Source organism: Myotis yumanensis, unplaced genomic scaffold (assembly GCF_028538775.1).
Source record: "Myotis yumanensis isolate MYYU_CA2020_CCGP unplaced genomic scaffold, mMyoYum1.0.hap1 SCAF_1, whole genome shotgun sequence".
Lineage (NCBI taxonomy): Eukaryota > Metazoa > Chordata > Mammalia > Chiroptera > Vespertilionidae > Myotis > Myotis yumanensis.
Window position 1 is genome coordinate 61,139,618 of NW_027223752.1, and position 25,713 is coordinate 61,165,330.

The following is a 25,713-nucleotide window of genomic DNA, read 5'->3' on the forward strand; positions in this document are numbered from 1 at the left end:
AGTGTACGACCGCTACCCTTCCCATTGGCTAATCAGCATATCCTTATGCAAATTAACTGTCAGCCAAGATGGCGGCCAGCAGCCATGCACTGAAGCGAACAGGAGGCTTGCTTGCTCCAGTGACTGCAGACTCCAACATTCCCCGCCTGACTTGCCGGCCTCTCAGCTGCAACTCTAAGCAACTATGTTGTAAATATAGAAGCTAAACAAAACCCCAGAAACCTGCGTTAGTCAGCCAGGCTTCAGCCAGCCAGACAGCAACATTGTATCAAATACAGAAGGTAAACAAAGGCCAGAAACCGGCTTTAAGCAGCGAGGCCTCAGAGCTAAAGCAGGTCCAGAATTAAAAAAAAAAAAAAAAAAAAGGAAAAAAAGGAGCAGTTGGGAGCTTCAGTCACCCGCCAGCCTGAAAATGGCCCTCAGCTCCTCAGCCAGACTGGCCAGGCACCCCAGTGGGGATCCTCACCCTGATTCAGGACACCCTTCAGGGCAAACCAGCCGGCCCCCACCCATGCACCAGGCCTCTATTCTATATAGTAAAAGGGTAATATGCCTCCCTGCACTGGGATCAGTGTGACAGGGGGCAGTGCCCAAACCCCCTCATCGGCCCTACTCTGTGTGTGACAGGGTGCAGCGTCCCCTCCCCCCCCACGGGCCCTGCTCTGTGTGTGACAGGGTAGAGCCATAACCTCTCCATCGGCCCTGCCCTGAGTGTGACAGTGGCGGCGCCCCAACCCCCTGATCGGCCCTGTCCTATGGGTGATAGAGTGTGGCGCCCCAACCCCACTCCACGGGCCTTGCTCTATGTGTGACAGGGGCGGTGCCCCAACTCCCCTATCGGCCCTACTCAGTGAGTGACAGGGGGGAGCTCCTCAACCCCCTGATTGGCCCTGCTCTGTGCATGACAGGGGGGAGCTCCTCAACCCCCGATGGGCCCTGCTCTGTGCGTGACAGGGGGCAGCGCCCCAACCCCCTGATCAGCCCTGCTCTGTGAGTGATAGGGGGCAGCGTCCCAACCCCCTGATTGGCCCTGCTCTGTGAGTGACAGGGGGCAGCTCCCCAACCTCCTGATTGGCCCTCCTCTGTGTGTGACAGGGGGTGGCACCGCAATCTCCCCATCGACCTTGCTTTGAGTGTGACAGGGGGCGGTGCCCCAACCCCCCAATTGGCCCTACCCTGAGCGTGACTGAGGGTGGCATCGCAACCTCCCAATCCGCCTTGCTCTGTGAATGACAGGAGGCGGCGCCCCAACTCCCCAATCGGCCCTGCTCTGAGCCTGACCAGGGGCTGCACCTAGGGATTGGGCCTGCCCTCTGCCACCCGGGAGCAAGCCTAAGCCAGCAGGTCGTTATCTCCCGAGGGGTCCCAGACTGCGAGAGGGCACAGGCCGGGCTGGGGGACCCCCCTCTACCTCCCCCCGAGTGCACAAATTTTTGTGCATTGGGCCTCTAGTATATTATAATTGCAGGAAGATAGCAAAAGCTTACAAGTCTAATGTTAGTTCATCTTGCTGAACTTGTTCATAAAATAATTATTAAAGAAGCCTTAGATATTTTATTAATTCTAGGGATCTCTATATGATTTTTCCTGTTTCTAATCTATGCTGAAGACTGAAAGTAACCTGATGTAGCTACTGCTATTCAAATAGAATCAAGAGGTCCTATCACTTTATTATCTCAGTATAGATATTTTTAAAGTAGGGGTAATACGTATATAGCTCTTTAGCTAGATTTGTTTTCCTGATAAGACATCTGTTCAGACAGAACTATTCTGTAAAATAAAGTCAATTAGGGGCCCCATTCAAATGACATCTCCTTTGTTTATAAATTTGTATTATCACTTAAAAAGTATTTTTACTGATTATACCTCCATCTAACTTAAAATTTATTGCAGTCTTTTGTGATCTGTGAGTATTGCATTAGTATTAACTTCTACTTGAACTTAATGTATTTTTTTCTTTTTTTTGTAAGCCTCTGGAAAGATTTTTTTTTTTTAGTTGATTTCATACTGACTCCTTAAGATTAGGAAGAGACCTAAATTACCAACCAAGGAAGTGATCCTCTGGGCCACCATATTGAGCTAGTAGACTTGAACTCGGGACTTTGATTTCTTTCTTTTCCCTGTTCATCCACAAATCTTAGCAGTCTTTTAGTCTTTCTTGACCTCTGAAAACTCTACATTATTGTTAAAGTGTGATTAAGATTTTTGTCTGAGTTTTATCTGCTACTACAGTGATACAGTGATTTATTCTGTTTAGTTGACCAATATTTCAAACTGTTATATGTTTTTATTAATGATTTTCCTATCAGTATCTACAATACTTCCAAAAAGTCCATACATGTGATGAATGGGATCTATTTTTAAATCATATATAAGTCATTGTATTGAAAACATTATTTGGACTGCAGATTTTATTCACACTGTAAATGATATGGGTTTTTAACAAGGGCTCTACATATACTACATACTGGTCTAGCTTGGAAAGACAAGTTACTATTTGTGAAGGAGATGGAGATTTTTGTCAATGCTCATCCTCTTGTGGGGGTGAGGGCATATTTCTTGGAGTTGTTTGCTGCCTAGGCCTAGCCATCTTTAAAAGTTAATACCATCTATTTGCAAATGAGTTGAAAAGGAAAGGGAATTTTTAGGGGTTAACCAAAATCAAAGTAGAGACCAGAGAGAAGTGAAGGAACATAAATACTGTTGACCCTGTCATCACATTTTTATAGTAAATTGTTCTATAGAGCCTTTGTTATGCAATCTTCTGGGTTTACATATATATATATATATATATATATATATATATATATATACACACACATATATATTCCCATTGATTTTTAAAGACAGTGGAAGGGAGAAAAGAGAGGGAGAGAGAAAGAGAAAAAGAGAGAGAGAAACATCAGTGTGTGAGAGAGACACATCAGTTGGTTGTCTACTGCATGCACTTGACCCGAGCCTGGACGGAACCCAGGTACATACCATTGAATGGGAATGGAACCTTCAACCCTTAGGTCCACAGGCAGAAGCTCTAACCTTTGAGCAAACTGACCAGAGTTTGTTAGGTATTCTTAAATTTGGTTTAATAATTACTAATTTCAGCCCAGTCAGTATGGCTCAGTTGGGAGCATAATCCCATGCCCCAAGATGTCACCAGTTCAAATCCTGGGGCACATGCCCAGGCTGCTGACTGGTACTCAAGCTTGATCCCCAGTAGGGGGCCTGCAGGAGGCAGTTGATCAATGTTTCTATCTCACCCTCTCCCTTCCTCTAAAATCAATTTTAAAATTTACTGATCTGATATTGTCTACAGTTGAACAATTCATTTGTTTAGGATCTAGAATTATACTCATTAAACACACACCCTAATCAAACACATCCATACAAAGTGCATGGACTTCTCCCTTTCTATAGCTACCAAAGATATCACAAAGATATTCAGAACACTGGCGTTTCAGTCGTCAATATTTTGAGGTGTGTGATGAGTAAATGGAAGAGCCTTACATCTTTAGTAGTAGAACTGTCAAGAAGAGTTCATTTTTTTGGCCCCTGCCTCCCAAATGCAGACTATTTCAGAATCCATTACAGAGGAAATAAACAGTTGATTTTAAGTTAAGGATGAGCCTAGCAACCATTTGAACTATATTGATGTCAAAAGTATCTCTTTGCCAAGCACTAAAATGCATCTTCAAAAACTACTGAAAATATCCAAGAACTTTAGTGATGAGCTACAAATGGACTTTGGTATTGATAAATAAAAGTCAATATGTATAGTGAAAGGACAACTTACTGTGATAAATGGGCCCACCATCAGTAAAGATCAAATTATTGACTATCTAGGGCTAGGAAAAACCTGTCTATAACTAACTTCTACAGGTGAGAAGAATTAGCCACAACAGCAGTTCAGAATAAGCTCAAAGAATTCATTAAAAATACATACAAAAGTAGGCAGCAACATTTTGTTAACAAATATATTTGTGGCACTAGGCTAATATGTTTCTTTGGTCATACCCAGCCAGATAAACAACTTTTTCTTTTGCCTGGATGAGCTCCCATTTGGCTAATTGTTTTTCCTATCAAGAAGATCTAATTCAAATTTTACTTTCGGACTACTGTCTAGCAGGGATATTACCTCTCCATTCCTTAAAACCGTATCACTCTTGAAATATTCTCTCTAATTCTCCTACTAGTTACTTTTCATTATACCTCAACTAGATCACAAGTTGTATGAGGGCACATAAAAAGTGCTTTCATTTTTTTTCCCCTCATATTGTCTAGCAAGGAGCTCTATCCATACTAAGCACTAAATCAATAGTTGTTGATTTCATCGTTTTGGAAATGATTCATTAGAGAAGCCTTGGTCACACATCATGTCAGAGTTTAATGATGAAATATCACAGGAAACACCCAAAAGAACAATTGCAAAGATCAGCCTCTCAAAAAAAAAAGTAGAATGGTGGTAATTAACCTTTCCAATACCTGTTGTTCTCCACTGACAGAGTGTAGGTATTTCTTTTGCAGTAAATTTAATTGGAACCTCTATAAACTATCCAGTTAAAATGGCAAATCTCGTACCATCTCAGATTTGAAGCTAAAGTATAATGAAGCAAAATATCTGAAGAATAGCTTTCTCCATTCTCCATTCTCCTACCCCCACACAAACCACACCCTTCAACATCAGTGGTGAAGAAAAAAAATAGCTGCATGGCTCCCACCCCTGTGAGTGTAATGAAGCTAAAAAATTTCTGGCTTTCTTGAGATGTCAGTTCATCCTGGGCCACTTGATTGCCACTAAAAGTGTTTGCAGGTATTTACTTTGCTGTTCTAATACCATTCTCTCTTCCTCTAGAAGAGAACAGAGTTTTATTGGCTGAATGAATGAATGAATGAATGAATAGGTGAACATTTTAAATTATGAAAGAACAGTGTATGAGGTGATAAGGGCTATGCATTTGCCCAAATAAACACAGGTTCTACCTCATTAGCTGTTCATAATAGATTTCCTTATATGATTAATTCCCTATTATAAATACTAATATCAGTATTTTAGAAAATTAGCAAGATACATAGAGATAAAAATTATTAAAACAGGCCAAGAAATCTTGACCAATGTCATATTGTTCTGCAATTTTGATGCATTTAATTATCCCACTGAAACAGTTCACAAAAACCTTTGGATTCAAAAATAATCTGTAAGTATGATCTAAACTGGGGGAAATTAAAGGCAGATACACCAATAACGACTTAGGCCATGTGTGTTGTGTTGCTCCTTTCAAGTCACAGACTAACCCAGACCACCATTTTTCAAATAAGCATCCTTCATACCAAGTGCGCCTAAACAAGAGACAGTTGACAGAAGTTTAAAGCACATATACTCTCGGATCAGGAGGACAGCTAGCAGGGTACCTCTGCTTCATTCATTCATTTTGCAAATCCTTCAACAATACCTTCTATGACCCATGATATACAGAGGTGAATAAAACAGACTACCTACTTTCTTTCTTTTTTTTCAAAAAATTCAAATGTACAACATGAAAAGGTTTTATTCATTTAAAATCATAATTTCATATATTTTCCTCATAATTTGTTCTCAAACAAAAGGTTTTAGAGATGCAGTGAATCCAAACTCTGCTGGCACTTGCACAGAACAGAGTACTGTCCGTTCTGAGGGGTGCTGAAACTGGGGGACCGGACTCTGTGGATCAGAAGTATGTTACTAGTCTCCTTTAACGAGTGCATATGTGAGCCTCAGGCTGCGATCACCAACACAATGCATACACCACACAAAAACAAACAAACAAGAGCACTACTAAAGCTGCTTTGGACCTGGCCGTTCCGCTGTGCCACTCATGGAATGTGTGAAATAGCCTGGCCTCAGCCTCTGCACTTGCCTCATTCCTAAGGGAGGTTTGGGAACAGTTTCCCCTGCGCCAACAAATGTGTTATTTCGTGTGAGAGTTATAAATATATATTTTCCTTATTGCATTTATTGCTTATAAATGTCTCGTGAGTTATCAAGACCTGAGGAGGCAGTGGTCGTGCTTGCCGCGGCCATTTGTAAGAGATAAAATTCCAATGTAGTAAAAAATATACATATTTATGTTGTTTGACTTCAGAGAAGTGTGACAATTTATATTATTGTAGGCTTGCTTTGTTTCATTATTCACTGGGTTTTCCTCATGAAGACATGTCCATTTTTCCTGAGATATGATTCAGTGAACAAATGTAATATGGAAATATGTTTCTTATGGAGATAATTTAGACCAAGTATTACAACCTGTGGGAAAATGTGGAAACTTGAGTCTATGTTTTCTCTAGTGGAACCAGTGGTGGTAATGTGCTTATAGGAAATTTTAGGTTCCTGTGATAGCTTCTGTTTCTGTTCACAATTCCTACTCGGAAAATAATGTCTCATGACAAGTTTCCTGGAGACCTCCCATGGAAAATACCAGCGCTCTTCATTATCATGTGCAGTGTATTCATTCTATATTTTAAAAATTATTTTATAGGGCTTTTTAAAAGATAATTGGTACCGTAGTTTTTTAATTTGATGGAGAACCACAATGTATAAAAAATGTTCATCAGCGGTGATTTGTGCGACAAAAGGAACCATTGCACCAGCGAAGCACTGGTCTTTCTAATTGACTAGCCTGATGTCCCTCTCTGTGTCCTATTGCCATTAATTGACTATATTGTTTTAGATTTATGCATTAAAAATACGATTTCTACTTCGAAGGGATCACTTTGTTACTTTGTAGCTTTTAAGCTGATGCCATGAACTTATTTTTCTTCTAAGATAAAGTCTCATCTATAGATTTTTCAACTAATTACATGTCTGCCAATACATACTTAGAGGATACATTTTATTTCAATTTATTGTTTGTGTTTACATCATGCGTCCCTGGAAATCACTGTGGAACTGAAAGGAAATGTTTTAATGGTGTTTATTACTACTTTTTCATCACTCTTTCTTTTCTCTCTCGCTCTCTCTCTTTCTAATAGCTTCAGCCAGTCTGGTCAAGCATGACAGCGGCTCAAACTCGGCAAACTTCCAAGACACTGAGGACGTGCCTGACAGATGTGTCGTGAAAGAGTCTGAGAGTCCAGGTGAAAGCCATTTAAAAATAGTCAAGTATAAAATGATAAATTTGACACAGCTTTGGGGTCCTTGGAAGGGGGTGGGGAGACAGGACATTGTAATGCTGTTTTCTCTTAGCAGCTGCACTGTCAAATTAATGGTCACCTCCAGGGGTCACGGTGTGGGGCTGTTATCTTTTCCTCTTTCATCAAGAATTCAGTTGGAGGAAGTACAAAGGCTTTATGACTGAAAGGGAAGCTGACACTATTAGTTCATTATCATCAATTTTAGGCTAAACTGGTTAATAGAGGCAGAGATTGGAAACTGAAGAAATGGCAATATTTTAAATATTTTACATAATAGGATCGAGCGGAAAGGGAGAATTAGGGACAAAAGAGACGCAAATTGTCATCATTACAATCTATTTACCTTTCTAAATACAAACAGGACCGTACCTGGCATGAGAGGATTTTAGCATAATAGTAATGGACTGAAGGATGTTGTCAACTGTTTAGAAAGAAAAAGAAAATAATAATCCTTCCCCATGCAATAAAATGTACCCAATGTCCAACTTAATTATGGTTGTATTTTCTTCGTAGAAAGAATAGACAGAAATGTATTGGAAAAATAAGACCAGAACACTGTAGCATAGATTTTTATTTCCGTTTTTGTTATCTTTTGCAGCATGCCTAGTCTTAACAACTAATTAACTAAAATGAGAAAAGTCTCTGTGAAAGTTGAAGGGCATTCCTGGATCACTACAAAGCCATCAGGTGCTAAAAAGTACCTTATTATCATGAATGAAAGAGTTAACTATCTTCCTCCACTAACATTTTTCTTTCCTATTTTCTCTGGCTGCTGGGTACCCTCTCCCCTCTCCCATCTTTGTGTGCTGATCCATGTATCAGATTTTTGATTCATCCTCTCTGTGGCCTGTCAGCTTAGTTAAGAGATTTCCAAATCTTGTAGCCTTCGCTGACAGGGGGCAGCTGCAAACAGTCCCCTGATCCTTCCCCGAGGAGAGCTACTGAGATTTAATTTTCAGCGAAAGGTGCAGCCTGCAATCTATGTCAGGTCCCCTAAGTCATCTCGGAACCCCAATAGGCCCGGTGGCGATGGCATTGTATTTCAGTCCCTCCACTGCACGAAGATTCCTCAAAAGATGGACTGCTGCCCTGTGTCTGCTCTCAGCCACACTCCTGCTCTCCCACAAACGGAGAAACGGCATCTTTAGCAATGACAGAAATTTCTCATCAGTACAGTAAACCCGTCCCCTGCCATATCTAAAAGACAAGTGTAGCTCTGTCCTATTCTAAAAGGGAGAGGATAGGGGTAGCATTAAATTTCCAAAATAAAATTAATTTAAAATCAACTTTTTGTTTTGACTCAAATTTTTCAACTGTCTTAATAATTGGTTTTCTATCAACCATTTGTCAGGCAGTTAAATCCATGAGGCATGTCTTTACCTAAGTGTTCATTGCTTTGGCAAGAATAGATTCACTTTATACCATTTCCAAAGTCGCATAAATTTCCATCATCCCTCTGTATGAAATTGTAGTGAGATTCAAATATAACCTAGTCAAATCTGATTGATATCAACAAAAGGAGGTATCGAAAAACAGAAAGATTAATTAGAAAATATAGGTGCTGATAAAGAATCTTAACTTAAAAAGTGAGTACTGTCTATACTTCAGACATCATTAAACTGGTAATAAAGAATGAATTACTCTGGCTTTTTCCTCTGTCCACTCCTGCATTTTAAGACATCTTGCCTTATAGGCCTGGAAACCTCTGGAGAGTTCACTACTGGTCTCACTGCCTTCCACTGAGAATTTGTGGCTTGGTTGTCATGGAGACATCGTATTTCTCCAAGAATTTCTCATATTGATCCGTGGCCAGGCGTAAATGGCCAAGCAAGTGTGAGGAATAAAGGGGGCTGGGCAGCCCTACAAAATGACCAGGGCTTGTGGGTTGGAGATAAGCTCATTGCAAACACTTAGGTAAAAAGAAAGACGCAGTTTTATTTTGTTTCAGGATTTCTTTCTGCACTTTGGGCCATTGTCTTCTTTCACTATGAACTGAAAGAAACTTGTTAGTCACTTGTCATGTCAGATCTTTGGCGCTTGTCCTGACACAGCTGTCAGCCTTCCAGCTCCGTGCAGTTCAGGGACACACAACAAAGAGGCAATGGCATGAATTATTTATTGCTCCTTGTGTGGATAAAATTCTGTGATAAGAAATTAAGACACTTCTGACAGAGGTGCTTGTTTAGTAAGAAAGATTTTGATGAAAGAGTGCTTTTTTTTTTGAAGTATGAGCATTGGAGAAGCAAAATTCTTAAAACTGAACATGAAGGGAGATATGTGAAATTGGTGGTATAGAGGGACTTTCTTGACCTGTGTAAATATGACTGTCTACTTCTCAATGTCCAAAAATTAACTTCAAACTATTAAGTCATTCAAATATTCAAACTATTAAGTCATTCAAATATTCAAACTATTAAGTCTTTCAGGTATTCAAACTATTAAGTCATTCAGGTATTCAAACTATTAAGTCATTCAAATATAAGGACTCCAAAACTAGAAATATTACTTTAGTGACCTAGTTAGCTCTATTTACTATGTAAGAGGGTGTTTAGCCACTTTTGTTAGAAGAAAAAGAAATTGGAGGGTTTTAAGTGATAAGCTTTGGTAAGGTGTCTTCAAACCAATACATGTGCTTCAGTAGCTAAGCTTATAATTGTATTCGTATATTTGTTATTCCTTGTATAGAGGAAGTGAATTTAAATCATGAATGCATCATTCCTACCATTTCACCGAGAATATTATCAATAATTTAAAATTTCTTTTAACATTTTCATTTACGTGAAAAATCCCCCAGTTACAAAATTGAATGTGGTCAGTCTTTAAGCTTTAATGGATAATGACCTTATATAGTTTTATCTAAGCAATTCTAAATGACTAACATATTTATTACATCATTTTTTAATGAATAGACCCATTTTTGGGACAGCATATAGAAAATGAAAACAAACAAAAAAATCATTTTCCCATTCAAGCACAGTTGAAGAATATTGTCTCACATATTGTTCTTTTCACATAAAGTCTTTTCTTTGTAAATCCTCTAAACATTTCACTTTAGTTCTTCTAGCTTCATATTGCTGCTACCGACTCATTTGCACATGCAGAGTGCAAAGGGGCATTGAAGATAGAAAAACTAAAATAGCTTTTTTAAAAGGTGAAGTCGAAGTTTTTTAAACATTGATAGAACGTTTAAACTGTTACTACTAAAACCAAATTTTTAGAATTTATATAAGACAGGAAGATTGCCTTCGTGAACTGACTATATTTGAATACAATGGGTTTTGAACTTCATCCGTAGAGTGTTATTTTTCCATGGACATCACTGCTCTCTGGCACTGGGGAGAGTGGGATGACCGTTGGTAAATGGGCTGGAGTGTGCGTGTAGGTCACGATTTAGAGGTGTGGTGCAGTGGTTGTTCATCTGGTCTGCAGAGCGCTCTACCTGATTCATCATGCCATTGTGATCTCTTGATTGGTTCAAGCTGTATACTCAGGTGAGTGACTGCAGTCCATTAAGGTTGGCAAAGCAACTTTCGACCAGAGCGTTCTTGTTACTCTGACTCTGCTAGTGAACCTGGAGGTCTTGTCTGATAGGTTAAGGTCTCCCTCCGCTGTGTCTTTCCTTTGGAATAATTCATTAGCAAAGAGTTTTGCCTCACAGGTGAATCCCAGATTGAAGTTTCTGCCTTAGAGTCTGTGAAGTCTACTTTCTCCTTCACTGGCGTTTATACATCCCTGAAACCTGTGGGAATAACTTGGATGTCTAGTAATAGAAGCATTGAGACCATATCGTGAACTTGCAGCTCCCTTTTTTTGAGATTTTAGGGCTGTTAGGCTTTCTTTCTTTGGCTCTTTAAGGCCTGGTTGCTTCTGAATCTGAAAGATGCTATCCCCAAAATAGTTCAGTTTAGTCCTTTGCTCATTAACTTCTTATTTTCTGTTTCATGCAGTGATTAAAGCTCGGTTCCCATTCTCTAGGATATAAAAGTCTTCTTGCTGCTCATCTTTGCACTCATGATGATAAAAAATTTAGTGTGACATTCACAATGTTTATCTGAGTGTTAATGAGAGACCTTGTGCTTTTATCACCTTATTGGCTTGGAAAATGAAGAATTTTACTTCCTGGTGCACTTAGGGATAGTACACATAAATATAGCTTCAGCTGAAAATAGTAGTGACAATAGAGAAAGTACCAAGAAAGCATTCAGACAAGCATTTTCACGTCATTCTGAAGTAATTTATAATCAGCATGCATTCTGCCGTTAATAGAACATTTTAGTGATTTCTTATATAGCACATTATGTGTGTAGATTTATATACATCATTGTCAATCAATATAGCATTTGCATGAATCTGATGAACAAAACTAGATTTCTCATAGTTTCCAGGAGATACTACATTGTGAAGAGCTAAGGTGGATTTTTTTTTTCTTTTACTATTCTGGCTCATGAATCACCAGCAAAATTCAGGTAACAGAAAGTAGGACAGATTCAGGACTGGAGTGTTGGAGATGGCTGATGATGATGCATGAAGCAGAAAAAATGTGGAATGTGTGAGCAGCCCATCAATCATAGCCATCGAGAACACACTTCTTATGGTTGCTGCTTAAAAAAAATGTTCTAGAAGGAATAAAAACAATTTCAGTAGTAAAAAACATTTAAACTCTTTCTAGTTGTGTTTAAAATATTAAATTTTTTTATTTACCCAAAAGGAAACATTTAAAGTATTACCTAATAACTTTTAAATAATGTAAAATTTCTTGGCAAATATATTATTTTATGTAGCATATATTATACAATATAGAATATGGTTTAACTAAACCAAATAATCAGGTTTTTGAGTTTTTGCCAGTAGGAGTGGGAGTTAGTATGTATGGTCACGTCACTGATAATAAATGTGTTTAGAAGTAGTTAACTAAGGCACCGTGCTCCAATTAGTTTGATAATCAAAGTAATTGAAAGCAAGTGATATATTTTAGACTGCAATAACAATCATCTAAGTAGTCCGAGAAATAAATGTTTTTCTTTTATTCTATAATTCAAATCATATTTCAACTAACATTTAAACATTTGACCCTAAAACTGCAATTGTGGGCTTTTCTAAAAATAATTCAGCTCCTTGAAATTTAAGAAAAATTGCTAATTTCTAATCTGTTTCATCTTGTTGAAAACCTTCAGCTTTTTGGCAATGAAAAAAACAACCTATATTAATAATGTGTATAATTAAAATATACCTGGAACCTGGTTGATAAGATGACAATATTGTATTATACTAATATATTTAATATAAATAGAAAAATGCAGAAATTATAGATAATTCCTTTGTTTTCCTTCCTTCCTTTCTTCTTATCTTCCTTTATTTCTTTTCTTATTCCTTCTTTCCTTTCATCCTTCCCTCTCTTCCCCTCTTCCACAGCTCCTTCCTTCCTCCTTTATTTCATCATATAATGCAAGATAATTTGTTTTCTTTTTAGGTGAGCCAAGGCATCGTTCATGGATAGCAAAAATGTGCTTCTGCAAGCTGTGCTAAATGAAATATCATCTATAGGAATTGCATTTGGACATATTAAGAGATCCAAAACATGCCATTTGTTTATCGTTGTATGTATGCTATGTTGTTATTGATCAAGATATTTGGTTGTAGTAGATTTGCTAATACTTTAGCCAGAGTATATCGAAAGTGTAATTACTGATAGAAAATATCCAAATTTATCTAATTTTAGAAACTGTTGTCTAATTCATTCTATACTCCTGTTTCTTACTTTTATTTTAATATTTTCAACAAGGAATGTCAGCACACAGACATAAATTTAAACACCATTTTAGATTTCCTTCCATATTTTCAGTTCCTGAATTATATAATAAGCAGCATTAAAACCACATTGCTTTTAAACAGTGTAACACACAATGCTTTTAAATGTAATGTTGCTTCAATGTATTTAATCAAAACTTTACCAAATTTGTTTGATTTGTTAGGTTAGGACTTTTTGTTTTAGTAGAAGCTTTAATTCAGATCAATCACCCTGCAGCAAATCTAATCCCCAAGGATGAAATGTTGTCAACAAATAGCCAGTTTCAGTTAGTCATCAATTAGCCCAAATAAGTGATACGGAGTATAATCGGGACCAAACTTGTGCAGTTAGATTTCTAATAACATAGGAGCTAATGTCTCCAGCCAAAGGTTGATCTTGTTGGCCATATAGATGTGAATTTGGGAAGGGGACCATACTTATAGCACATCACAGTTGATCCTTATGGAGCATAAACTCTTGCCAGTCTTTTCCCAGAAAGAAGCTTGACTAGCAAGAATTCTTAAACTAAAATATGCAAAGCAATATAAATAGGAACAGACATAAAGTGCTCATCTATTAAGGTCCTTGGTGATCTGATCTATTTGCTGTATTGTGTATTATTCTCTTTTCAAAGAAGAATAAAAATAAATTTAAACCATTGCCAAATTTAGCATTTTTTTAGGTCTAAGGAAACCAATACTGAAACCTTGATGAATATTTTATGATGTCCCTAGCCATAGGAAATTAGAACTGACATAATCCTGACATTACTAAATGAGATTTTTAAGATTTTTTGGCATCATTTGTAGATGCTAAAATTAATAATTCATATTACATGGCTAATTAAAATAGTTTATCAATATGAATTCTGGAGGCCAACACCAACAACTATCAAACATTTTAATTCCTAAAAATGTGACTATATAATACTCCCTAATATCCATGTGCAAGTTATTAATCAAATCTAGTCTCTTTAAAAATGATTTTTTAAATATTGACTTACATTCAACATTTCAGTAATTTCTGTGGTAAGGAGAACTTAAACTAGCAAGTTGTCAGACAGTTATTTTGGATCAACCACGTGGCAACCCTAACCACAGCTTACAGCTCAAAAGTTAATTTTGTGTCTGTCCTTTTTGATAGCCTCGCCTTAAGTAACCAGTGGGTGAATTGTATTAGTGAGCAAACGTGTTTGTATCCAGAGTCTTCCTTGTCATTGTAATAATTCATTAAAAACTATCTTGTGCTTTTTTTCTGACAACAATCTTGGTGACATTTATGATTATATATTTCCCTCCAAGGAATATCATATTTTCCAATTCGCAGGTAGGAATTCTGTTCTTCATTGTTGAGTTACACCCGGGCTATCCTAAGGAGGACAGAGTCTGGAAAGAACGTAGGTTTCACTGCCACGTGTCCGGGCAGCGTGTCCCTGTGCTTCTCAGAGCCTCACTTCCCTGTCCACGTAGGGAGCTCCTCACAGGGTCTGTGCGAAGGCCCACAGGATGGGCCATGGGAGGCAAGCTGAACACTGTAAAGTCCTTCAAATAGAAGGTGAAATGGATAGCATTATCCATGTACAACTACAGAGGTGGCCTTAGGCCTGAAACATTCTGTTGTTATTTTAGAAAATAAGTTAAGGCTACTTTGAACAAGTCACATTAGAAACATGACAAGAAAACACTTTGCTAAATAGTACCATTCTATCGAGTTGGGGGTATTTTGGGGTAATTTTTATTTTCTTGTGCATTTTTCTCCAATGTTCTGCTCCTTTTTTAAACCTTTTATAATTACTCAAGTGAGTAATTACTCAAAAAAGAATGTTTCTCTTCAATCTTTAGAGGGCACATTATAATAATTGAATTTTTAAAAACTGAGTTTTATGCCATGTGTTTAAAGTGAAGGCTCAGAATGCATTAATCCAATTGATTTTTAAAGTCTTATTTTTACAGAATGGACCATTCATGCAATTTTTATATTGCAGACATTTTGATTATATGGTTATTTAAAAGCAGTGCTCTATACCCTGTGATTCTCCACAAAATGTTGTTTTACGTGTAAACTACCCAAAGTTTTATCTCATCACGTAAGGAAGTCATTGCTTGGTAAATGTGTACATAGGCAGCATTGTAAAATACTTCCAAAAGTAGCTGTAACCAAAAAATTGCAAAGTGAAAACTTCCCTGAGTAGCTATCTTTCTGATGAAGTTCCCCATGGCTGCATGTATAGTGAGTGGTTCCCAGACCACTTTGCTGTGATTTCATCAACAAGGACACAACAGATGGCATGCAGGAAAATATATAAACTGGAATTAAACAGTTTCCCAGGGCAGGGCTCGGGGGATGCCTGTCCTGGCATAACTCCTTACTCCTCTCACCTTCATTCCAAGCTTCTCAGATGCCATCTTTATTTAGAATTTTGACATCATTTTTTTTTCATTCAATTGATTTTCATTAATATTGCATTTAAATATATCTTGATAACTGAGTTTTTTGCCACTCCCTAGTCTTAGAAACTATTTATTAAGTCTGGGAAAAATTTACCTTTATCTCAAAAAGCAGACTGCAGATAAGTAGACTTACCATTGCATCGTTATGAGCATGATTACAATGATACAAATGGTAAAGAATCATTTTTAATACCCTGTGAAAACTAAAGCCACAGATCACTGCAAATGTTTGACATGGCTTCTGTTGGAGTACAGGGGAAATATATGGTTCTTTATTTTGACACTGTTTCTCCAAGTGCCTTTTTTATTCATTGTACAGAGTGTATTTTTCTATCAGGAATTTTAGGGATCCTTTAGGGATCCTTCAGCACATGGCTGATTGTAAAGGCAGCAGTGATTTTTTTTTTCTTACTCAAGGATACAAGGTTTTTAATAATTAGTACAGATTTAGTAAAATACTGCGCCTAAATCTGCAAAGTGCCATATGCCTGCAAACTGCCAATATTCATAACATTATGCAACAGCAATAATTGGTTGGTCCAAGCTCACAAAACCTATCATCTATTCACTTAACAATCATTTTAATTACTATTATCTATGAAGTCATCAATCAGCTTTTCGATCTTGCTCGTGTGTTTTCTAGGGAGAAAGTGTTTTCACACAGCCTCAGTAACTGAGCTTGGTGGTCTCAAATGATGCCATCTCAGATAAGAGGACAGTCTATGATGTGTTCTTGACATATCACAAGTTTCCTTTAGACTTTAAAGAGATGCCCTGTTAATTCTGGAGTGGCCATCACATTTCCTATCAGAAGTAACCACTCTTATCTACATCAAAAGAATTCTTACATTTATATTATCTCCATTTACATCAATTGATAGTTATAATTAACTAAAGAAACATTCTTTAATTTTCCTTTTGTATGGTAGAGCCTGCCGGGAAAGCAAACCACAACAAGAACAAAACCCTATAGCCCAGTGACATTAGGAGTTTTCATCCTGTCCCGGAGACAGTCACAGCCACAGGGATCAAGTTACACTTAGGACTGTTTTTATGATAAGGAAGATTTTATTGGATCAACCTCTATTTCAAATAATCAGTGTATTCCCACCAATCATAGCAAAACCATTTGGTACAATTTCTGCAAGAACTTGAGACAGAAAATGAGGTGAAAATAACAAATACTATCATTTTGATTGTCATTGGCATAGTCAAATTAAAGAAGCGAATTTGGGGATTTCTAAAGTATGTCTTCATAGAGCATATATATACTGCAATGCATTCCTGTCCAGAAAGGTGTTGGGCTTTGTGTGTAGTCTCCCTGCCATGTAGGTGGCAGCAACACTCAAGGCTAGAAATGTTCTTTTAGATTCTCTTAGCTCTCGCCCAAAGCATATTCTTACAAAAAGTCTTTGTGGAAGAGAAAAGGCTTAAAGTGTACAGACAAATTTCTCTATGTCCCCACATATCTCTAAAGCACTATTTTAAGGTTGTGCGAAAGTGGTTCCCATGATGTGAAAACATTCATCATTCCCCTTAATACAGAAGTCATATTCTGCTCTCGTACACGTTGGTAATATTAGGTTTCTGTTTCTTTATTTACTAGGATCTTAGTTCTTACCGTTTCTCAGGCTAAAGCCTGTTTTCTGATGAAAAAGGAAGAAAACTGCTTCAAACCACTACCACCTGGGAAATAGTAAAAGTCTGTCCCTTTATTCTTTGTCAACAACCAAGGAGCAGAGTATTTAGTAAATGTGGACAAATTTTCCTTTAGTCTTCCAAATGAAGCCATTTTCCCTGATTGTCCTAACTAGAGGTGACTGCATTCAAGTTACTGCTATGTGCAAATCAAATGAAGTCCAAGCAGAGGCCCAAGACACCTGAGAGTCAAGACAAGCAGGCGAGGCACCCTGATAATTAAATTCCTAGGTCTGGGGAGGTCATTGAATGGTTTGGGGAAGGTGAGGATTCTATCTAATATCTTTCACTCTAGTTTTTAATACTCCTCACTTCTTTTGTCCTTCATGTCCTTGATCACTTTCCCCTAATATCTATATATTTTTTGCATTATAGGAGGCATTGAAGATAGGGTCTAAAATAGTCATGTGTCTATGCTCCTTCACTTTCTTACTAGCTATTTGGCATTAAAAAAGCAATTCCAAGCTTCTGGTCAAGATGGCAGCACATGTAAACATGGTATTTCCATTCTCTCACAACCACATCAAAATTACAATTAGCCGAAACCGGTTTGGCTCAGTGGATAGAGCGTCGGCCTGTGGACTGAAAGGTCCCAGGTTCGATTCCGGTCAAGGGCATGTACCTGGGTTGCGGGCACATCCCCAGTGGGAGATGTGCAGGAGGCAGCTGGTCGATGTTTCTCTCTCATCGATGTTTCTAACTCTCTGTCTCTCCCTCTTCCTCTCTGTAAAAAATCAAGAAAATATATTTAAAAAAAAAATTACAATTAAACTACAGTACAAACATCATTCAGAACTACATGAAATCTAAGCTGAATGGAAGTCCTATAGCTAAGGATATAAAGAAGAAGCCACAGACAGACTGATAGGAGGGGCAGAGGCACAGAACAGGCTGGTCCCACACCCATGTTAAGTGGTCTAGAAGAAGAAGGTCCCCCTAAGCAGTCCCAGACCCACACCTGGTACCCCAGCCCAGGGTTCCAGTGCCAGAAATCTAGGGTTTCACAGCCAGACTTCTGGCTGTGAAAGCCAGCAGGGATTGTGGCTGAGTGAGTCAGAAATTAAGAATATACTAATTAAAATGAAGAATACTTTACAGGAAATCAACATTAGAGTAGACAAAGCAGAGGGTCAAGCCAGCAAGTTGGAAGATAAAGAGGCAGAAAACACCCAATCAGAACAGCAAAAAGAAAAAATAATTTTAAAAAAATTAGGTTAATTTAAGGAGCCTCTAGGACAGTGGTTCTCAACCTTCCTAATGCCGCGACCCTTTAATACAGTTCCTCATGTTGTGGTGACCCCCGATTTCATTGTTACAAATTGAACATAATTAAAGCATAGTGATTAATCACAAAAACAATATGTAATTATATATGTGTTTTCCGATGGTCTTAGGCGACTCCTGTGAAAGGGTTGTTCAACCCCCAAAGGGGTCGCAACCCACAGGTTGAGAACCGCTGCTCTAGGAAAAAGTCAATCATACCAATATCCACATCATGGGGATGCTGCAAGGTGAAGAGAGAAAACCAGGAATGGAAAACTTATTTGGAAAAATGATTGGAAACTCCCCTAACCTGGTGAAAGAAATAGACATACAAGTTAGGGAAGCACAAGAGTTCCAAACAAGTGGAACCCAAAGATGCCCACACCAAGACACACTATAATTAAAATGGCAAAGATTAAAGACAAATAGAGAATCTTAAAAGCAGCAAGAGAAAAACAGTTAGTTACCTACAAGGGAACTCACATAAGACTATCAGCTGATTTCTCAACAGGAATTCTGTAGGCCAGAAGGGATTGGCAAGAAATATCCAAAGTAATGAAAAGCAAGGACATACAACCATGATTATTCTAGCCAGCAAAGCCATAATTTAGAATTGAAGGACATATAAATTAGCTTCCCAGACAAGGGAAAGCTAAAGGAATTTATCACCCCCAAACCAGTATTACAAGACATGTTAAGTGGTCTTGAAGAAGAAGAAGAAGAAGAAGAAGAAGAAGAAGAAGAAGAAGAAGAAGAAGGAGAAGAAGAAGAAGAAAGACAAAAAGTATGAACAATAAAATGACAATAAATGCATATCTATCATCCACATGTTCATTGCAGCATTGTTTATAATAGTTAAGATATGAAAGCAATCTAAGTATTCATCTACAGATTGAGTATATACAATGGAATATGACTCAGCCATAAAAAAAGAATAAAATCTTGCCATCTGCAACAATATGAATGGACCTAAAGAGCATTGTGCTGAGTGAAAACAAGAGAAATGAACAAGCATAACAGAAACAGACTCATAGATACAGAAACATTTTGACAGTTGCCAGATGGAAGAGGTATTTGAGGGAAGGGGTGGGGGGGAGTGAAGGTATTAAGAAGTACAAATTTGTAGTTACAGAATAGTCATGAGGATGTAAAGTACAGCATAACCAATAATATTGTAATTACTATGAATGGTATCAGATTTATCAGGGAGATCACCTCATAAGTTATATAAATGTCTAACCATTGGATTGTACACCTGTAACTCGTATAATATTTTACATCAACTGTAGGTGAAAATAAAAAATCTATACTAATAAAAGGGTAATATGCTAATTAGGCTGGACATCTTCTAGACATCCTACTGGACATCCTTCCAGACAAAGCCACGATGGCAGGGGCCACGGCAGAGCAGTTAGGGCAGTTAGGGGGATCAGGCCGGCAAGGGAGAGCAGTTAGGGAGATCAGGCCGGCAGGGGAGAGCAGTTAGGGATGATCAGGCAGGCAGGGGTCCCGGATTGGAGAGGGCGCAGGCCGAGCTAGGGACACCCCCCCCCCCCGCCCCAGTGCACGAATTTCATGCACCAGGCCTCTAGAGTGTGTGTGTGTGCGTGTGTGTGTGTGTGTGTGTATTTAAAAGAAAAGTAGTTTCATGGAATACCCTGAACCTCAATTTTCTCATCTATACATTGTGACTAATTATTCTAATTTCTCAAACACCATATTGTGTACTATTATTATTGAATATAGTATCACAAATAATTGAAATTACTACACATACAAGAAATACCTGATTATAATCTTAACTATAGACCACCATATGGCACTTCAGAGGTTGAGCAAACTTTTCACTCAGATTAGAAAGAGCAGTTTGGCATAAACAAGCTAAATAGGTTGTTTTATTAAAAGTTTCTTCATTTAAAATGTTTCATGTTAGCTGAGTACTCCCAGGATCAAGAGCTAGTTTCAAAGTTTTCAACAGTTTATTTAAAAGACAAGGCTTTCACTAGCTCAGTGGGTAATAATAAATAGTAAACAGCTTTAATTCTGGGCCCTGAAAGATAATTTGCTGGGAACGTTTTATGTCAGATTGGGACAGGTTCTATCTGTTATACAAAATGACAGATAGCTTCCCTCTAGATTTTTATCAGTCTTCATACTATCAGATGACCCTAAAAAGCATGTTTCTATAGCTTTATATGAGTGTGATGAAAGAGACCAAACCAAAATACATAGGTTCTAAAGAGGTACCCTGAAACTTAGAAAGTCAATGAATGAGTTCCTGAGAAACTGTGTGTAAAGCAGTGTATATCCCAGTCTGTCTTCCCACTGAGGATGGTATGTATCAAGAAATGTTTTCCTATTAGACAAAAATCTGTAAATGGATGCACTGAGTGAAAAAATCTAAGTCAAGAAAGGGTTATAGTGGGGGGGGGGTGACTGTGGCATCAGGGGCATCAAACATCTGAAGAGGGATGCTTATCTTTATTTTTATTTTAATACATCCTGGTAAAATATCTGCGTCTGCTTATGTCCCCTTATTTTCCCTCTCTCTAAGTGGAGAGAAAGAACATTGTTTAGAAAGAAGGAGGAGGAAGAAGAGATGGAGAAGGAGGAGGAGGAGGAGAAGGAGGAGGAGGAGGAAGAGGAGGGGGAGGTAGGAGAGGGGGAGGAAGTAGAGAGGAAGAGGAGGGGAGGGGAAGGGGGAAGGAGGAGATAAAGAGAAAGGACAATGTCAATGACTATGGAGGTTTTCAATTGAAGTGGAAAATTAAAGACATACTCATCTCCACTCTCCTCTGAAGTTCCAATGAAACAATGGGATAAGAGACATAAACCCAGACAAAATGGAGAATGGGAAAAGGAATAAAAAAGCAAAAACTTAAAAACTGGAAAGCAAATAAATGCCATAGGGTATAATGCCAAGATATGAACTGATGGGTGTTACAGAGCTCCTTAAGCCTCAGAAATTAGAGTCAATTGTGATCTCTTTAAGTGGGGGTACAAGTGTTACTGAAACAGGAAAACTATAATAATAAAAGCATAATATGCTAAGTGGACTGGACCGCCGAATGACCTGCCGGATGTCATTCCAGATGTCTTTCTGAACAGAGCAGCAGTGGAGGCCAAGGAAGAGGCAGTTAGGGGATATCAGGCAGACAGGTGAGCAATTAGGGGCAATGAGGCAGGCAGGCAAGTGGTTAGGGGCAATCAGGCAGGCAGGCAGAAGTGGTTAGGGGCAATCAGGCAGGCAGACGAGTGGTTAAGGGCAATCAGGAGGCAGGCAGAGGTGGTTAGGGGTGATCAGGCAGGCAGGTGAGTGGTTAGGGGTGATCAGGCAGGCAGGCGAGTGGTTAGGGGCGAACAGGCAGCAGGCAGGCCCGTAGTTAGGAGCCAGCAGTCCCGGATTGTGAGATGGATGTCTGACTGCCAGTTTAGGCCTGATCCCACAGGGATCCCTGCAATATCAGGCCTAAACCAGCAGTCGGACATTCCCCGACAGGTCCTGGATTGCTAGAGGGCACAGGCTGGGCTGAGGGGACCTCCCTCCCGTGCACGAATTTCATGCACCGGACCTCTAGTTTAAAAGAAAAAAAATTAATATCTTTGATTTCCACCTCCATTTCCCTACCTAGCTGATGTCTGGAGGTTCCCTCCCTGGACAGGTGAACAGGAGGTTTTCTGGACTCAGAACACCAGTACCAGGTAAGGGTTGGGGCATCATCCTGAAAATGAAGGATGGATAAAAATCTGCACACTGATGGCCACACCTCCACTCTAACTCCCTTCTGCTTTGCTTTCAAAATGTTGATAACCATTCTTATTAACTCTGGACAAGAGGCATATAATTTTTTTCTGATAAAAAAAGAAAAAGACTGAGGCCAGCAAGCTCATGAAAAGATGCTCAATATCATTAATCATTAAGGAAATACAAATGTAAACCACAATGAGATACCACCCCACTCTTTGTAGGATGGCGACTATTAACAAAACAGCACCACAGAAAATCACGAGCCTTGGTGGGATGTCAAGAAACTGGAACCCCTGTGCACTGTGGGGATGTAAAATGAGACAGCTGATGGAAAATAGTATGGTGACGCCTCAAAAAGTGCAAAACAGAATTATAACCCAGCAATTCTACTTCTGGGTATATTTCCAAAAGAATATTTGAAAGCAGGATCCTAAAGGGATATTTGTACATTCATGTTCATAGCAGTATTATTCACAATAATCAAACCCAAGTGTCCATCAACAGATGAATGGGTAAACAACATGTGGTATGTTAATTCAGTGAAAAATTATTTAGCCTTAAAAGGAAAGACAATTGGAATACATGCTACAAAAATAGATGAACCTTGAAAATATTATGCTAAATAAAATAAGCCAGTCACAAAATGACAGATGTTGCACAATTCTACTTATATGAGGAACATAGAGCACTCAAATTCATAGAGACAAAAAAAATGAAATAGTGGTTACAAGAAAGTGGGGGAGGAAGAGGAAAAGGAGGAATGGGGAGTTTTTGTTAATAGGAAAAAATTTTATTTTGCAAGATGAAAACATTCTGAAATCTGTACAACAATGAGAATACACAACACTAGTGAACTGTACACTTAAAAATGATTAAGATAGTACTACATTTGACACTATGTGTATTTTACCATGTTAAATTTTAAAATATCACCCTGAGAAAAATAGATCTACAGATGCTGACCACACAGGCTCCTCCAATCAAACTCATAGCCAGATAACCGGCTAGAGCAGCCCAGCTCTCTAGCCTGCCCAGGAACACAAAGTATTCTTATGCCTCACCAGTTGGAAAGCCAAATATCAACAAATATATGAAGAAAGAGAACAAAATAAATGCAATATATGTAGTTTCTTATAAGAAAATTCTAAAACATCTATAGTTAATATAATCATGGAGATAAGATAAAAAATTATCTTAAAGAAACAAAAATAGGCTACAATGAAGAACATTCACAAAGTTAAAAATATGGGTAGCATTCATTTATTCAATCCATCACATCTTTTTTTCTTCAATTTCTATTATGTGCCAGGCACTATTCTAACCATTGAGAATACAGCAGTAAACAAAACATATATACACATACTCAAAGGCTAGCAATTTCTTTTTCAGAAAAGAAAGTTTGGAGATATAATTGCAGATATCTCCCAGAAAGTAGAAAATAGGAGAAACAATATAAAATTTTAAAGATATATTCAATTAGAGAAAGTCCAATATTAAAAAATAACATTAATGAGACTTATAGAAAGAGAAAACCTCTAGAGGGAAGATATTGTGTAAAATAAAATCTGGCAACTTTCCAGAAGTGATAAAAACAAATCCCATATTAAAAGAACCGATGGTGTGCTCAGGAAAATTTATGAAAAAAACCTACATCGAGGCACATTTTAGTGAAAGTTCAGAACACTAGAGACAAGGAGATGGTCTTAAAAACTTGAGAAAGAGGAAGTGAACTTTTGCCCAGTAAGAATAATAGGGAATCAGAATGGCATTTACTTCTCAATTGCAATTAAGGATGATAGGAGAAAATGGAGCAACAACTTAAACATCCTAATGAAAACCATTTCCACTCTGGAATTTTATACATAGCCAATCTATATCCTTTACTCTTTCTTATAAAACTACTGGAGGGTATGATCCAATTTCAAGATGGAGTAAAGCAAGAAAGAGCAGCACACACAACATAGGAAAGTAGAAAAATTCCCCAGAGAATGGCGAAGATAGATTGCATGTCTACTGCTGTATACAGGGCCAGTTGTAGCAAGGAGTAGAGGATTCCAGGAGAGAGGTCTCCAGGATAACAATGAAATGGGAGATTACCTAATAAGTCTGGCTGTACTGAGAGTGATTTCAGAGTGCTGTTGCTGGGATTGGTAATGAATTAGTGACAGGTATTGTGTATGACAGAAAACTAAGCAAATAAAAAGAGAGCGAGAAGAAATGTAATCATAGTGTATTATATGGTCCAACTGTGAATAATACAATAATTTTTAGAAAGTAATTAATACTCTAACAAAATAAGAGATAATAAAAGTATCAGGAGGATGAGAGAATTGTGAGGAGAGTGGGGAATGGGAAAAAGGAAAGCTAAATCCTTATCTCCTATAATTCAATAGAATGACTACATATAGAATCTACATATTATATAGAGAGAATGAAGAGAGAGACAGAGAAGAGAACTCAATTAACCTAAAATAGTGAGTAAATTCCAACTTTATAAATTTTGCGACAGCCAGTGTTGGCATACTAAATTTATTTACCAGAGTTAGCTACCTGGAATCTTTGAGTGTCTAACCTCTGCTTGCCCTGTCTGAGGTCTCTGGTTATTGAAGATCATAGCTCAAGAAGTTACCTGGGTCCTACGGTTCCTCTCAGCTCCACAGCAATGTCACCCAGTTGATGCTGTCCTACCACAGTTGGTGTGACCCCGTTTGCAGAGTGACCCAGCAGGCCAGGCTTCCAGGCAGGGATCTCCCGCACACCTGGCCTCAGTTGTTAATGACCCTCCTTTGTAATGTGATTAATGAGTGCAGTGTGTGATTAATGAGGGTGAAATAGTGACACTGAACAGTTGAAAATGATATTGAGTATGAAGCTGTCATTAGGTTATTGTGGATAGCATCTAAGAGTATTGGCCTAGAAAATATTCTAAGCCTAGATAGCTGTCCAGAAACCTAGGACGCACTGTATCTATGCTTCTCAAAAATTTACCAAAGTGTTCATAGAAGAAAAGCCAAATAGTATACAAAAGTGGCCTTACCATAGCGCACTGTACATGTGAAATTTCTCTGGCATCTCATAGTTGATCTTTAAAGGGTCACTTAAATTTTGCATGCATATACATATATGGTTGCTACATGCTTAAAATTTAAATAGCTAACATTTACTAAATATTTTCTGGTTGTGTTTTGCCTAATACTTTACACAGAGTTTCTTATTCAATCTTTACAGCCATTTTATGAGGTAGTTGTTATCCTTAATTTATAGATAAGAAAAACAGAAACACAGGAAGGCCAAAAATCACACAGCTAGTGAGCAGTAAAAAAAAAAAAAAAAAAATTCATATAACTGGTTTATATGCATGCAGGCTCTGCGTTTAGTCTCTTTGAAATCACTTAGTCTTTTATAACTGCCCCATTTTATCTGTGGTTCCCACTTTTTCGTTAGGGGTATAAGAACTACAATTTGAAAAGCATAAATCTAATTTATTTATGCCCACTCCTTATGGTAGAAACTAGTGGAATCAACTTTGAACAAATATTTATCAGCAAATTATTGATTTGATTTAAAATGAAACAATAGGTATTGTCAGAATCCCAGCATTA

At 38.0% G+C, this 25,713-nt stretch overlaps 1 protein-coding gene across 4 annotated transcripts in view; it reads left to right on the plus strand.

Moving 5' to 3' along the window:
- The window catches only part of WDR72 (WD repeat domain 72), a 305,723-nt gene that overhangs the window by 200,813 nt on the left and 79,197 nt on the right, over nucleotides 1-25,713 (plus strand). For 2 of the 4 annotated variants that reach the window (XM_070422455.1, XM_070422469.1), the window contains 2 exons: nucleotides 7,003-7,107; nucleotides 12,635-14,216. In XM_070422455.1, coding sequence (XP_070278556.1) covers nucleotides 7,003-7,107; nucleotides 12,635-12,690 — 161 coding nt within the window. In that variant the 3' untranslated portion in view covers nucleotides 12,691-14,216. Of the gene's footprint in view, nucleotides 1-7,002; nucleotides 7,633-12,634; nucleotides 14,217-25,713 lie in introns of those variants that run through there. The other 2 variants (XR_011472409.1, XM_070422447.1) reach the window with 2 other exon arrangements.